Source organism: Tenrec ecaudatus, chromosome 5 (assembly GCF_050624435.1).
Source record: "Tenrec ecaudatus isolate mTenEca1 chromosome 5, mTenEca1.hap1, whole genome shotgun sequence".
Lineage (NCBI taxonomy): Eukaryota > Metazoa > Chordata > Mammalia > Afrosoricida > Tenrecidae > Tenrec > Tenrec ecaudatus.
The window spans coordinates 38,197,389-38,214,401 of NC_134534.1; the positions used below are offsets into that span (position 1 = coordinate 38,197,389).

At 42.4% G+C, this 17,013-nt stretch overlaps 1 protein-coding gene across 1 annotated transcript in view; it reads left to right on the forward strand.

Moving 5' to 3' along the window:
• Positions 1–17,013, forward strand: part of RGS22 (regulator of G protein signaling 22) — a 140,643-nt gene that overhangs the window by 42,740 nt on the left and 80,890 nt on the right. The window contains exons 7-10 of the mRNA XM_075549437.1: positions 729–858; positions 3,636–4,248; positions 8,519–8,680; positions 15,447–15,621. Of these exons, the coding sequence (XP_075405552.1) occupies positions 729–858; positions 3,636–4,248; positions 8,519–8,680; positions 15,447–15,621 (1,080 nt within the window). The remainder of the gene's footprint in view (positions 1–728; positions 859–3,635; positions 4,249–8,518; positions 8,681–15,446; positions 15,622–17,013) is intronic.

Consider the following 17,013-nt stretch of genomic DNA (forward strand, 5'->3'; position numbering starts at 1 on the left):
AATGGGCACAGTGGCATAATATGGATCTTCTCCAGTTGGCTGGCCAGGTACTTGCCTTCCACATTTCTTGGCATAGTCCAGTGCTGCAGCAGATTTTGGAAACATTGCAGTTGACAATCCATCAATTCCTGGAGTCTTGCTTTCACTAAGACTTTCAGTACAGCTTGGATTTCTTCCTTTAACGCCATCAGTTCTCGACCGTATGCTGCCTCTTGAAATGGTGGAACACGGACCAGTTCTTATTGATGCAGTGATCCCGAGTCATGGCAACCTCATCTGTGAAGGCACAGAACTCTTCCCTGTCCTGCCCCGTTCCCCTGATTGCTGCAAGAGTAGACCGATTGTGCTCTATATGGTGTTTCTTTGCGTGATTTTTGGAAGTAGATTGCCAGGCCTTTCCTTCTAGTTGGTTAGTCTGGAAGCTCTACTGGAAAGTTCAGCAGCATAGCAGTGTGCACTCTCCTACTGACTGAACAATGGTGGAACTACGGAGTGGTGCCTTGGCTGGGAACAGGACCGGTCTTCACAGGGAAGGGAAAAATCCTACCACCAAATAACCACTGTCTGCTAAAAGTAGCTTCACCATCAGAAAACTGTCCCAAAGGGATACTATCCCCTTTACTCACTGCATTGCTTAACTTTACTGTCACTGTAGCGATTGGTCCACGTTTGGGATGGGAAGCCTACTGGGACTCCTATGTTAAACCATTGTCCTCTTTTCCACCCAGGCCTCCTATACGCAAACAAAAGATTGGTTTGCATTGGCCAAGGAGAGCCAGCAGACATCAACAACCTTTTCACTGCCCTGCTGTGTGACCCACAGCAGAGAGGAGCCACCGCTTACCTCTTCCGCTTCTGGTAAGCAGGGAGGACAGGTTGCGGGTGTCACAGCGTTACTGAAGGGTTGGGAGAAAAATGAGCCCTCTATTTTACATCCTTCTGTTTTGAGCAGCAAATTGACAGGGAAAAAAAGACCAGGGATTTAGATCTCAACTGTGATAATTTTGATAATTGCTCAGAGCTTAACTTTTTTTTTAATCTATAAAATTAGAATACTACATCATGTATGTATAGGTAATGGTCAAATGCCTGGCACTTAATAAGACTCTTAAACCAAACTCACTGCCCAATAAGTTGCTTCTGACTCAGCGACCCTGCAGGACAGAGTGGAGCAGTCCCTGTGTATTTCAAGTGCTGTAATCCTTTACGGGAGCAGAAAGCCTCTTCTTTCTCTTGCAGAGTGGCTGGTGGGTTTGAACCGCTGATCTTGCTTTAAGTAGTCAGTGGATGCTTGTCTCGCCTTTATTTCCTGCCACATTTACAAGATTTATTTTTGACCCTTTGGGATAAAGCGGGGGCACTATTTCTTACCATATGATAATTTCTAGAGAAAGAACAATCCAGATGGGATTCAGGAGAGGAACTTGGTGGTTTGCTAACAGTTCTGAGTTAATCCCTTGGAAAGAGTGTGAACCTTCGATAACCTCTGACTGACTGCCATCTAGTCCATTCCGGTGCAGAGTTGCCACCTAGGACAGAGTAGAATTGCCCCATGTGGGGCCCGGGCCTGTCGCTGTTACGGGAGTAGAAAGTCTCTTCATTCTCCAGAGGAGTGGCTGCTGGTGACCTCTGGTTAGCAGCCTAACACGTAACCCAGTACGCCACAGGTCTCCTTTTGAAAACCTCTAGGGGAAACGAATTTGGTTTCTCTGGAATTGAAATGAAATCTCTACCTGGTTCTCCTCATGGGAAAGAGCTGGAGGGATATAGGTTCTGGCTCTTTCCCCCAGTCACCAAGCAGAGCACATGAGGGCAGTCCAGACCAACCGGGAAAAGAGAGAGATGCAGGAGGACGGCCCTACACTCACCAGTATCTGACTGTCAGCTCTGCTGGCCGAGAGAGAGAGAGAGAGAGAGAGAGAGAGAGAGAGAGAGAGAGAGAGAGAGAGAGAGAGAGAGAGAGAGAGAGAAATCAGGATGTTTTCCAGTTTACCAAAGTCCAGTCTCTTGATATTGAGGGCAGTTGGACATACTTGTGTTCAGTACAGTGATCGTGAAATGGATACGGTCGGCCCACTGATAGTCAAAAACGCTGAATGTGAGATACAAACAACAATGGGGGCGTTTGCATCCCACCGCCCATGATTTGGCTCTAAGAGGAGACAGGCTTTGTCCCCACTTTGCTCCAGGGTGCGTTTGTCATGTAACAGACATGAAGCACCGATGCCAGCGATTTCCCTGATTTCTGCAAGAGAATCCTTGCTCAAATGCCTCTCTAAAAAGCCCAAATATCCATTCGTATTTGTGCCTCTTCAAAGATGACGTGCCAGGCTGCATGTATGATAGAAACGGAACCTTTCTGATAAAATAGGAAATTAAAAAATTTTTGCTCAGGCTGGCTATAGTTTTGTGCTATTAACTTATGGTAGGCAATTTTCTTTGATCATATAACACAAAACATTAAAATCCCATGTAATTGCTTAATGCATAAGTTGAATTCTTTAGTAGACTTGGCATAGACTGTATCCACATTTTATATCAGCCTGAAATATTACATTGTGAAAGTGAACTGTTATATTGATAATTGAAGGAGCCCCGGGAGTGAAATGGTGAAGTACACGGCTGCTGAAGGGAAGGTTGGTGGTTCAAAACCACCAGCAGCAGCTCCCAGGGAGAAAGACGTGGCATCTGCTCATATAAAGATCAGAGCCTAGAAACCCTGCGATTCTAGTCTTTTACACGGGACTCAGCAACACTCAAGGACAGCCTCAGTGCCTTTCAGACAGGGCTTCAAACTGTTTGAACTGCTTCGGTCATGACTGACAGAACACTAAAAACGGACACATATTTGCAAGATGTGAGTGTGCTGGAAAGTGATGGTCGAAGCTCTGGGACACTGGATTACCGCCTTGCAGAGCCTTGAGGAACCCTGGGGGCGTGGTGGCTATGAGACAGGCCAGCAGTTTGAAATCACCAGCACACTCCAAGGGAGAAAGATGAGGCTTTCTCCGCCCGTGAAGAGTTAATGGCCTTGGACATTCGCAGGAGAAGTTCTGCCCTGTTCTATAGCATCACCGGAGTCAGAAGTGACCGGAGGGCAGTGGTGGTTGTTTTGTAGAGGATGGCAGCCCGCTTTGAGGGGACGCTATTGTTTCTGCTCTTGTCGTCCCAGAGGTTGGGTTGCCATGCAGTATGCCTGCTGCCCCAGCTTTCTAAGTTTCGAGCAGAGTGATGACCTGTTATTTTTCCTGTTTGGGTTAGGATTCTGGCACACCTACATTTTACATATTCTGGTCGGTTCTGGGTTTGCTTTCTCAGTCATAACTGAACCAGGAAGAACCTGTTTGAAGCTTTTTTTTTAAACATCCACTATATCAGGGAACTCAAATATTTGGCTCACGGGCCATAACTACCCATGTTCAGGGAAGACAAAAACGAATCCCTGTTGTCTAGTTTTCCCTTAATGGTTCCAAATATGGGGTTGGAATCTTTGTTAAAGACTCTGGTCTCTGAAGTCACTACCCATTAGAATTGGGGGGTGGGGGGAGGGTAAGCAAACAAAACCCTTATAATATTTAATAAAAGAAGTTCTGTGTTCACCTAGAAACTAATGGCCCTTTCTTGATTCAATACAGAGAGTTCTATCTTTAATGATGGAGTTCACCCCAGGACGAAAAAGGACCCATCTCGTCCCATGGAATTAATTTCTGAGTTTGAAGAAGGCTCCGTGGCCATCCGAGACACTGCTTCCCAAGCTCTTCTGCGAGTGTACCTTGAAAAGCAAGAGGACCCTGATGAAAGCCTGACAGTGCACTTCCCATCATATGAAGAATTTTTAAAATCTTACATCACCTTTATTGTGAACACAGCAGTTCACGGAGTTCTTGGAACTCCCCTTACAGGAAGTGCAGGTCTAACCAATTTCACCAATGTAGAACAAGTGGTGTTTGATGGCATACTTGAACCCATCCCAAAGATGAATCCTTTAATAAGTGAAGCAGATCAAGCCACCAAGGAAAAGTCAGAAGAGCCCTTGGAAGTAGCAAGTTTAAGTTCAAAGAGTGAAAGCATTGGACCAGAGACCAGGGCAGACTGGTGTATGTCCCATAAAACTTACGACATTGGCAATAGAAAAGAGTTTGAAAGATTTAAGAAATTTATAAAAGGGACCTTAGGGGAGAGGTATTGGTGGCTATGGATGGATATTGAGAGGTTAAAGGTTCTTAAGGATGCTGAAAGACATCAAAGGTATTTTTACTTTTCAGTAAGTCCAAAAACAAATTCTATAATATTATTCTGGGTTATTTTAGCACAGGAAGAAGGCCTGAACTAAACTAGCCTAAAAGCCAATGTAACGTATAGTTTCCGAGGGGTGAATAATAAAATAGGTTTTATTTGATAGTGGTCATCCCACTAGTTTTCTGATTCAATAGATTTCAGCTACTAGTAGTAGCACCTGTCCCCCCACCCCCAAATTTCTAAAACTGCCCTTAAGTTAATCATTGTATTTTAATGTTGTAACATTCCAGGAAAAAAACCCAGTGTAGTCTTTTTAATAGCCTTCAGAACATAGAATTTACTGTTGAACAACTTAAGAAGAGGATGTGTCACCAAGTAGTTGACTATGAAGCTTCTACTTGTCTGTCAGTGTCGTACTGTGGTGACTTGTGTGTTTCTGTGATGCTGGAAGCTGTGTCACTGGTATTTCAAAGGCCAGCAGGGTCAACCAAAGTGAACAGCAGTGTCCAGACTAAGAACAGACTCTGAAGAAAGAATCAACTGCCCGCTTGGGAGGAATTGAACCCTGAAAACCTTAAGAATAGAATCAAAACACTGCCAGATCCTGAAGACCCATTGAATACAAGCGGAACCTTCTTAGATATACTGCCAGTTGATGAGCTCCTCAAGATCAGAGGCATTCAAAAAATGACTGAGGAAGGAGCTGCCTTCTCAAAGTAGAGTTGTCCATAATAACATGAATGGAGTGAAGCCTGTAAGAACAAAGCCTGAACCTTCATTTGCTGATGGGACACCATCCAAGGTGAGAAGAAAACTGCAAAATCTAGTAATTTGAACTTGGGATGTACAAAGTACAAATCCAGGGAAAATGGAAGTTGTCGAAAATGAAATGGAACGAAAAAGATCAATATCCCAGGTGTCAGTGAGCTGCCGTGGACTGCTATTGGCCATCCTGAATCAAAATCCTACGGTGACAACGATGAGAGTGCCACACCCAAAAGAAGTGGACAGCCCTCACTGTCAACTAGGACGTGTCACGGCCTGTCTTGAAGTAGAATGCTGTCTGAGATAGGATCCTACCTATCCCTCAGATCAATCCAACTATTTATCAAATTTACTTCCCAAACACCAAAACTATGAGGAAGAAATTGAAAAATTCTCCCAATGTCTTCAGTCTGAAATTGATCAAACATGCAGTCAAGATGTACAGATAATTACTGGTGATTAGAATGCAAATGAAGGAAAATATGGTCTTGGTGATAGAAATGAAGCTAGATATCATATGATATAATTTTGTAAGACCAATTGCTTGTTCAGAGAGAATACCTTTTTTCCAATGACACAAAAGGTGATTGTACACATAGAGTTCTCTAGTTAGAATATACAGAAATCCAACTGACCATCTCTAGGATGAGAAGATGGAGAAGTTCAACATCAGCAGCTAAAACTCGGCCAGGGGTTGACTGTGGAACAGGCCATCAGTTGTTCATAAGCAACTTCAGGTTGAGCTGAAGAAAATGAATACAAGTCCACAGGAGCCAAACTATGACCTTGAGTCTCTCCCACCTGAATTTCGTGAACATCTCAAGAACAGATTTGATCGTTGAACACTAATGGCTGAAGAGCTGATGAGCTGTGGGAGGACTTCAAGAACATCATTCACGAGGAAAGCAAAAGGCCATTAAAAGGAAAGCAAGACAAGAATAAAGTGGGTGTCAGAAGAGACTCTGAAACTTGCTCTTACTTGTAGAGTATGTAAAGCATGTGGAAGAAAGATGACATCAAAGAGCTGAACCGAAAATTTCAAAGGGCAGCTTGAGAAGACAAAGTCAAATATTTGAACAAAATGTGAAAAGACCTGGAGTTTGAAAGCCCCAAAGAAGTACATGCTTAGTATATCTTACATTGACAGAATTCAAGGAAAAAATGGAAACTCTGTGTTGCGATATTGAAAGATTCTCTGGGCAAAAATATGGAATGATGCAGAAAGCATTCAAAGAAGATGGAAAGACTTTGCAGAGGCCCTGGGCCGAAATGAACGAGTCACCACTTCCCCATTTCATGAGGCAGCATATGAGCAAGAACCAACGGTGTGAAGAAAGAAGTTCAAACTGCACTGAAAGCAGTAGCCCTGACCAGGGCTCCAGGAATGGCCGGAACGCCAATGGAAACGTTTCAACAAGCCGATGAAGCGCTCACTCATCGATACCAAGCAATTTGGAAGACAGCCACTTGTCCAACGGACCGGAACAGATCCATATTTGTACCCATTCCAGAAAAAGGTGAGCCAACACAATGCACAGATTATCGACCAGCATCATTAATATCACACGCAGATAAAATTTTGCCGAAGGTCACGCAACAATGGTTACAGCAGTCCGTGGACGGGGAGCTGCCAGAGGCGCAGGCAGGATTCAGAAGACACGAAAGAAGGGATGCCTTTGCTGATGTCAGATGGAACTTGGCTCAAAGGGGAGAAGACTAGAAAGGCGTTTACTTGTATTTCATCGACTGCCAAGTCATTCGATCATGTGAATGATAACAAACTATGGATATTCTTGAGAAGAATGGGAGTTATAGAATGCTACTGTGTGCTTACGCAGACCTGTATGTGGATCCATATGCTGCTGTGTGAACAGAACAAGGGACTACTCCATAGTTTAAATAAAGAAAGCTGTGTGTCAGGGCTCGATCCTCTCACCTTCCTTATTCAAATGTATGTGGAGCAAATAATCAGAAGCTGAGTTATATGAAGAAGAATGTGGCATCAGGACTGGAGGAAGGCTTGCTGACAACCTGCCATATGCAGATGGCACAACGTTGCTTGCTGAAAGTGCGGAGGACTTGAAGCACTTGCCGATGAAGTTCAGCGCTTGCAGCCTTCAGGGTCAATTATAACTCAATGTAAAGAAGACCCAAATCCTCACTGGACCGATAGATAATGTCATGATAAATGAAGAAAAGGTTGAAGTGGTCAAGGATTTTATCTTGCTTGGATCCACAATCACGCTCATGGAAGCAGCAGTCAAAAGATCAAAAGTTGAGTTGCAGTAGGTGAATCTGTTGCAGAAGACCTCTGTAGAGAATTGAAGAGCAAGGATGTTGGTAAGGTTCACCTTACCCAAGCCATAGTATTTTCAGTCACTTCATCTACATGTGAAAGTTGGACATTGAATAAGGAAGGCGAAAGAAGAAGTATTTGAATTATGACACTGGCGAAGATCATTGAAACTACCATGGACTAGCGAAAGAACAAACAAATCTGTTTTGGAAGAAGTACAACCAGAATGCTCCTTAGAGGAAAGGCTGTCTCCCGTGCTTTAGACATACTGTCAGGAGAGACCAGTGCCTGGAGAAGGGCATCATGCTTGGTTAAGTAGAGGGCAGCAAAAAAGGAAGGCCCTTCACCAGATAGGTTGACACAGCGGCTGCAACAATGGGCTCCGGCATAGGGTTGCTGGTGAGGATGGCGCTGAATCGGTGGTGTTTTGCTCTGTTTTTCATAGGGTGGCTGTGAGTTGGAACTCACTCAATGGCACCTAACAACAATAACATGAAGCAGAAGCTGACTCATCAGGGGTCGGAAGACCACTACCATTTTTCAAGACATGTTTGAGACAGTAAAAACAAACAACCTATATAAGTTCTTCAAAATAAATATACGGAATTGGTTCCTGCTTTTGATGTGGCAAAGTACCACAAACCTAATGCTTCAAGCAACACAGATTTATTCTCTTATAGATCTGGAAGTCAGGAGTCTAAAATGGGTATGCAGATGGTCTTCTTTCAGGAGATTGTAGAATATAATCCATTCCTTTGCCCTTTTGGGGCTTCTGGAGGCCACGTGCATTCCTTGGCTTGTGGACCCTCCATTCAAAGCTAGCAGAGTAGCACTTTCCCTCTTCTCTGACTTCTGATTCTGTTCTTGTCTCTTTCTGACTATGACCTACCTGCCTCCCTCTTAGGGCCCTGATGATTACATTAGATGGCCCCCAATAACCCAGGATAACCTCCCCATCTCAAAATCCTTACCTGAATCTCACCTGCAGAGTCCTTTTTGCCATGTAAGGTAATATATTCACTGGTTCTGCGGATTAGGACGTGGACACTTTTGTGAGGGTGTAATTCAGACCACAACCTTCCCATTCCTGGAACTATGAGAAATACTTTTGCCACTGTTGGTTTTGAGAGAGTTCATGGCTTGTGTGAAATATTATATAAACGATAACATTTGGTTAGTTATCATGGTATGTATATAGATGCATATGCTTTATTTCAGGCATCTTGAGACGATGAAAAAAAGCTATCTAGTGAGCAGTGGAGATTTTTACCTTTCTCTAGAAATCTTATCAAAACTGAAACTGCTAGATGGAATGCAGTGGAATGAAGAACATTTGAAAAACATCCAGCCTGAGGTTTTAAAACCGTTACTTCTATATTGGTAAGGCAAACTAACACGAACCGCAGTGATTCGCCTTCCCTTTCTTAGTCAAATTAAGAGCTATGCCTTTTTCTCTTATGGGTGCATTATTTTCAAAGATTTAAAATAACAAGATTTTTGTGTCTTCGACCTTCTCCAAAATACTGATGCTTTAGCTATTTTGAAGGGTTGGGTAACCTGAAGTTCATAAGAGGGTAATTGGGTGCCTTTATAATTTTGTGAGTGCATCCTTCTACACCAGACCTAGTGGGTGTAGCCACTCAAGTTGATTGTGTGTGTACATCTAACAGTTATACATTTACCCTCTCAGTTAGTATCTTTGAACATTTGCTATAGGTACATGCTGTGCCAAAGATACACAAGTGGTAACAGAGTGGGGTCACAGTCAAGAAAGGGTAGAAAAGGGAAAACGTGGGGAATGTACAGAACACAGAGAAGAGGTACTATTTTTCCTGGTACTTGAGGGACTCAAAGGCATCCTTGTGGTGTAGTGGGTTACACGGTGGGCTGCTATCCAGCAGTTCTACCCCACCAGCTGCTCCGTGGGAGACAGAGGAGGCGTTCTACTTCTGTAAAGAGTTACGGTCTCGGCAGCCCACAAGGGCAGTCTTATCTGCCCTATAGGGTCACTTTGAGTCAGAATATGGACTCGGTGGCAGTGAGTTTGGAAAGACGCAACAGGGAACCCAGACCAGACTTAGGGCATTAAGTTCTGTTCCTCGCTAACTTCTCTAGCATGCAGTTCCGTCCAGGTATTCCAGATTATGTATATGCTGTGTACGTCTCCGTATGCACAGAGAGAATATCTCATCTTTCTGTCTTTAAAAATGGTTATGCTTAAATATTGGTGACATACAGAAAGGTGGGAACCCGGGACCCACCGCTCAAAAAATAAAACATTGCCAAAATACAGTTGAAGTTGCACTAAAACAAAACATTTAATTTTGAGATAATTGTGGATTCAAGAGCAGTTGTTGGAAATCACTTAGACTGATCCTGTATTCTTTTTACCCATTTTCCCCAAGGGTGACATCTGACCTAACTATGGTACAATATTACAAGCTGGAAATGGACACCATTCATCAAACTTTTTCATATTTTACCATTATGTCACACAGTCATTTGTGGGTGTGTAGTCTTATGGATTTAAAGCAAGCTGTAGTGTTTAGAACAGGTTTAAATTTGTAGAGAAGTCTCATGGTAATTTCAGGGTTTCCATCTATCCCCTACAAAGCATCAATGTGGTGCATTTGTCACAATTGATGAACCAGTACTTTGTTATTGATAACAATACATTCTGGAAGAAGTACACCAGCTTATATGATCACAAGGTGTCAATGGGATAAGTTATTAGGCGTCCATCAGAAGACCTCAAACAAATATATCGATGCAAATGATGGGATTCAGAGTGGAGACCCAACGCCCTTCTGTAGATAATTGGGCATTCCCTCCCAGAAGGGTCACAAGGAAATAACAAGACAGCCAGGGTGCAGCACAGCACCGACGAAACACACAACATCCCTCTAGTCCTTGAATGCTTCCTCCCCTCCACTGTCATGGCCCAGTTCTACCTAACAAATCCGCTAGACCGCAGCATGTGCACTGGTACAGATAGGAGCTCCCGACATACGGAATCCAGGACAGATAAACTCCTCAGGGACAGCAGTGGGAGTAGCAATACCATGAGGGTAGGGGGAGGTTTTGGGGGAGAAGGGGGAGAAATGGTAAGGCACAATTCACCCATTCCCAGGGGGTCGAACAACAATAACGGACGAAGAGAGACAGTGTAAGATATGAAAATAATAGTTTATAATTTAGGGAAAAATTGGCTGGTCTGCTTTAGCAAAGATTTATAGCCTCGGAAAACCAGTGGATAGTTCTCAATCCCATAGGTGTTGCTATAGGTCAGTATCAACCTAAAGGCTTGGGTTAGATTTTAGTGTTTATGTAAATTTGCGGGTGGTGCTCATGTAAATGATGCGTGCTTTCAATTTCAAATTCCAATTGTTCAAATTCTAATGGAATATAGGGAAGCAACGACCTTTTTTAAAAAAGCAATTGTCTTTTTTATATCAACTGGTAGCCTACAACATTATTGTAATTATTTATTACTTCTGGGATTTTTGTTGTGGTTGATTCTTTGGGGTTTTCTTTATAGACCATGATATCACCTGTGGACAAAGGCAGTTTATTTCCTCCAGATTATTATCACTTTTATGTATTTTTCTTGTCTGAATTTGCTAGATTTCCAAGGATGCTACTGAACAGGAGTGGTGGAGGGTTCCTAATGGAGAGGGAGTGTAGCTAGTTTTTCATCATTAGCATATTGCTTAATTTTTGCGTGAAAGTATGTGCAGTCAAAGATACAACATTTCAACAATACCGACACAGCTCAATGATGGTGGCTACATTTTTCAAGTTGTGCTACTGTTCTTGCTATACAAATTATTCCATCACCATCTCAAATTCTCTGCCCCCTAAGTTTCCCGTTCAACCGCCTGTGTTGTCATTGGCACAAGATCTCACATAGATAATATTTTTTAAAAGATACTCATTATAAAGATGTGGAAGTTCTCCTTTATTCTTAGTCTGCTGAGAGTTTTCATCATGAATGGGTGTTGGACTTTGTTAACTGCTTTTTCTGCTCCTAGTGATATGATCATATAATTTTTAATTTCTAGCCCATTCTTGTGGTGAACTATAATTCTTGATTTTTGAATGTGGAGCCGGTTTGCACAGCCACGGTAAATCGTCTTTGGTAGTGGCATACACTTCTTCTTTGTAAAAAGAAAATATTCAATTTACGACGATTTTTATGAGGCTTTTTGCGTCTGTGCTCATGAGAGATACTGGTCTGTAATGTTTTTCACTCTGATGCCTTTGTGTGGCGTTGGTATCAGGTGATATGTTCTTAGAGAGTTAAGTTTGGTAGTGTTCTCTCTGCTTCTGCTTTCTGGAAGAGCTGATAGAGAATTATGACGTTTATTCTTTATTTTTAAAGTCTTTTTAAATTTATCATTTTATTGGGGGCTCTTATAACACTCCATACATTAATCACATCAAGCACACTTGTACGTGGGTTGCCATCCTCATTTTCAAAACATTTTCTTTCTACTTGAGCCCTTGGTATGAGCTCCTCTTTTTTCCCTCCCTCTACCACCTTCCCACACTCTTGAACCCTTGATCAATTGTATATTGTTCTTGTTATTTCCGTATCTTACATTGTCCACTGCTTTCCCTTCACCCACATTGCTGTTGTTCGTGCCCCTCGTGGGGAGTAGGGTTCAGCCTCCATCGTTGTGATCAGCTCCCCTTTCTCTCCCTCCCACAGTCCTCCCCCACCCTCATGGTCTCCCTACTCCCATTACTGTTCCTGAGAGGGTTGACACGTATTCTTGAAATCTTGGGTAGGATTTACCAGGGAAACATCCGGCCCTGGCACTTTCTGTTTGGAAAAAGCTATTCTTGCAACTAAAGTTTCTGTAAAAGGTACAGACCTCTTCCAATGATCTATTCTTCCTGGTGTGACTTTTGGTGGATTGTGTCTTTCAAGAAATTAGTTTGTTTCACCCATGTAAGTTTGTGCCCATAGGGTTTATGTCCATAGAATTGCTCATAATACTGAAAAACGAAAAACCTCACTGCCCTGAGTCGATCCCAATTCATAGTGACCCTACAGGACACGGTAGAAACTGCTTCTGCGGGTTTCCAAGACTATAGCCCTTTACAGGGGTAGAAAGCCTCCTCTTTCTCCCACGTGGTGGCTTTGACCTTGTGGTTAGCAGCCCAGCACAAAACCACTACTCCACCAGGGAGCCTTTTGGTCATAATAGGGTGGTGTTTTTTGTTCAATATAATTCTATGCAGTTTCATCACATGCAGTTGCCACTACAATCAAGATACAGAACAGATTCATTGCCACAAGGTATCCCCCGTGCTGCCTTTTTATAACTACACCCACCTCCCTGCCTCCCTATTAACTACACCCACCTCCCTACCTTTCTACTAACTATACCCACCTCCTTATCTCCCTACTAACCTCTCCGCCCTGCCCTGGATCTCTAGCCCCTGGTATCTCCTCATCTGTTACAGAACTGAATTCCTATAGTACATAAGATTTTATTTATTTAAAATAACAAAAACTTTAATTATGCTTTAGGTGAAAGTTGGTGGAGCATATCATCAATTTCACATTCAACATTTGATAGACATTTCATTTCAACCCATCCATTTCCAGTATGAGTGTTTTAGAATGAGCTCTTTCCAGTGTAATTCCCTTGCGACCCCACCCTAATTATGCCTATCAACAGTTTGTTCCTTTTCATGGCTGAGTACTATTTCATTGTATGAACATCCTACAGCCATTCGCCCATTGAGGTCATTTGGGTGGCTTCCAGTTTTGGACATACCTAATAAAGCTGCTATAAACATACATGTTCAAAGGTTTGTGTCAAAATCTGTTGTCATTTGTCTTGGCTCCATGCCCAACAGTGAGGTTCCTGAGTCATACATATTCTAACTACATATTTCATTTTATTTTAGATTTAAGAGCCTTTACTTGGAAATGACTATCCAAAATAGCTTCTTATTTGCATATCAATTAATTAGTGGACATATCTATAAGATCTTTATCAAAAAAGGTGTATATGTGACAGGACATTTACAAGCCTCACTTGTCTGATCCATAGGGCCAGACATGTTATAGAGATTTTCATCATAGGGCCCCATGAGTCCCCGTAGCCCTTATAGTTTTAGGACCATGGTCCATTTAGAGGTAATGTTGTATGAGGTTAGATTGAGATCCAGTTTCTTTTTTCTGTGAAGACCTGGTGCTCAGCATTATCGGTTGAGAAGACGATTTCGTCTTTTCCCTCCTTCTTAATGTTTGACACTAAGTCAAAACCGAACCCACTGCTGTTGAGTTGCTTTTGGCGCATATAGCAACCTTACTGTTGTTGTGAAGTGCCAGCAAGTTGGTTCTGGCCAATGGCAACCTGGTGCACAACAGAATGAAACACTGATGGGTCCACACCATTGCTCCTGTGCTTGAGCCCGTTTTTGCCGCCCCCGTGTCAATCCATCTCACCGAGGTGCCCTTCCACTCTATCAAACACAATGCCCTTCTCTGGGTCTGGTCTCTCCTGACAGGTCCAGAGTAGTATGTAGGGCAAAGTCTTGCATTTCTTGTCTCGCAGGAGCACTCTGGCCGTATTTCTTCTAAGATAGATTTGTTTGTCCTTTTAGCAGTAGATGGTACGTATGATATTCTTCTCTACCACCACAATTCAAATGCACTGATTCTTCTTCGGTCTTTCTTATTCAATGTCCAGTAAGACCTTTGACATTGAATAAGGAAGAAACCCTATAGGACTGTATGTGAAGCAAAATTGATTTTAAAGAATGTTTTAATTTAACACATGAATTGAATGTAGAGATACAGGTACAGATATATTTAATTATTATGATAATCACGATGCAAAACAATTCCATCATCTCAAAAAACTCTTTTTCATTGAACCACTTCATCATTACAACCTGAAAAACACAACATGACCGTGGCAGAACACCCATCGGTGGTGGCCAGGAGTGAAGGGTGGAGGGCAGGGTGTAAGGACCAAAGAGTAGTAGGAAAGAGTCTTTGAGGTGATGGAGTTATTTTGTATCCAAAATGAATTGTGGGTTTCGGGTCCTCTTCCACTTCCAGCCTGTGTTCACATCAAGGAGATATCGATCTTCCTGTTTCAGAGAGGGCCAATTTTCTACCTGGCCCTGAAAGATAGGGAGTAGGAATTGGCCACTTGGGGCTGTGACATCAGGGGGGAAATCTGGTCCAAGCAGCAATTAGTAACAGGCCCCAACAGCGGGAGTTAACCTTCTGTCCAATCAAGAGCCTGCAGACGGAATACCAGAGTATCAATCCGTTAAGCGTGGCCTTGATATTGTGCCAAACATTCCTTCCCTTTGGTCTCTGGCGGCAAATGGAGGCCTTTCATTTACAGCAGCTGTTGCAGAATTAATTCTTACCTTCAGATTGAAAACTTGAAACTCGAGGATAGGAATAAGAGCCTGCTTTAGTAGTATATGTTAGCCTTCAGAAAACGGTTTATATTATCAAAAATATGAACTTCAGCTATCAATTGCATTTTGGTACTATACCAGTAAGTTGCTCTGAAATGATCACAGATGCATTTTCTATTAATTTTACTAGCAACCGTGTAAAAAGAAAGCTCCTGCCATCAATTTTGACTCATAATGACCTTATACGACAGTAGAACTGCCCACCATGGATTTCCGAGGCTGTAAATCTTGACGGGAGCCAAAAGCCTCCTCCCACAGAGTGATTGGTGCTTTTGAACTGCTGACCCCAAGTGGCCAGCAGCCAGCTCATGACCCACTGTGCCACCAGGCCTCTATTGTTAGGAGTTGCTGTGATTAAGCTATAACAACGGTAGGTTATTCAAAATAATCATCATCTTCAGTGATAGATGCATAGGTTTCTTGTTCTTATCAAGCAGATAATAATTTGAACATTATGGTTTTTTCTTTTATGAATTGCCTTTTGATGGGAATGAGTGGAACTTCAGACGATGTACCTGTCATAGAGAACTTTTTTTTAAGACTAGGCCGTAGAAAAAGGAGTTGAAATAAGTAGGAAAGGGGTGTCGAGAAGCTGGCGAGCGTAAACAAAGCTAGTAGGCACTTTAGACTTTTGATCTTTGAGGCTTGTCATCTCGTTTCATCTTGGTTTTTTTCCTTCACAAAACAGGGCCCCAAGATTCTGTGTTACTCATTCCGACTCCACAAAACACGCCAGCGCTGAACTGAAGCTCTGGCACCTCCGCCAGGAGAAACCCAGGAAGGACATTGACCCTTTCCCACAGATGGCGACCCTCCTGCCGCTCCGACCCAAATCCTGCATTCCACAGGTGTTGGAGGCCCAGGTAAGGAGGATGTGGATGCACGGACCCCTTTCTGAAATCGAGAGTAGTAATGCTAGTTATTGAAGGACACGCTGCAACAGTTAGGCACGAACAAACCAGATGCAGAACCATGACTTTCCACAGGCTGAGCTATGGACACCGATGGGTGGAGGAACAGGTGTTTGATCTTTTCATTGTCTAGTATTGCTATCCCAGGACTACTCCAAGCAGATGGCTGTAACAAAGAGATAAGAAGTCTTAACTTCTAATCAACGATTTTATATACAGGACTTCTAATCGCAAATGTTTTATCTTGTGGAACAATAAATATGAGATGACATCTCAGTTGTTTGGTTTGCATCTCTCCATTGGCACAATTAAAGAGCCCTGGTGGTGCAGTGGTTTATATTTCAGACTGCTAACTTCAAGGTCAGCAGTTTGAACCCACCAGCTGCTCTGAGGGATAAAAATGAAGTTTCTGCTTCGGTAAAGATTTACAATCTCAAAAGCCCTGCATAGCATAGCACCGAGTCAGAATCCACTCGACAACGGTGGGCAAGTTGTAACGAAGAATTATCTTTAACATAGAGGCATGGCGGTCTTTTTGTGTAAGTGGAAAATCTAGTCCTAAATTCAGATGGAATTGCAAGGGGTCCAGAATAGCAAAAGCAATATTGAGAATGGACAACTAAACTGTGGGACACACAACGTGCTGATTTCAAAGTTGTCTATGAAGCTATACTAATAAAATATTGTGGTATGGGCATAAAGACATATATTTAGTCCATCTAAATAGAATTGATCATGAAAAACCCGTACGTTTTTGGTAAATTGAATTTTGATAAGGATGCCTTATTTTAAAATGTATTAATATAGGTAGTTCCCTACTCTTACAACAGGGCTCCTTTCTGATGACTCCATCAAAGGTTAGTTCTGATGTAATTGAAGTTCACCCTTTAAAATTTAGTTCTGATGTAATTCCAGTACACCCCTTACATTTTGTTCCCATTGTTGTTATTTTCCGGAATAGAGAACCTTTTCTTTCTCCTATGGAGAGACTGGTGGTTTTGAAGTACTAACCTTGCAGTTAGCAGCCCAATGCATACCCCTACACCACCAGGGGTCCTATACTCTGTAGTACACATTACTAAATATAAGATGTGCCCAAAAGAACAAGTACAAAACTAGAACAGACAGGTGCAGGTGCAGTTTGTCAGAATTCAAGTGTGTTGTAAATCGGAGACTGCCCGTGGTTGTTTGACCCCTTGTGGATGCAAGATTTTATCATTTCTCCCAGATTATACAACATCATAAGTATACTTATCACTCTCATGCAACATAAATAATATTCTAAAAATTGTATATATTTTTCAAAAGAACAATCATAAAGCCTACTGTAAACTCAGAAATGAG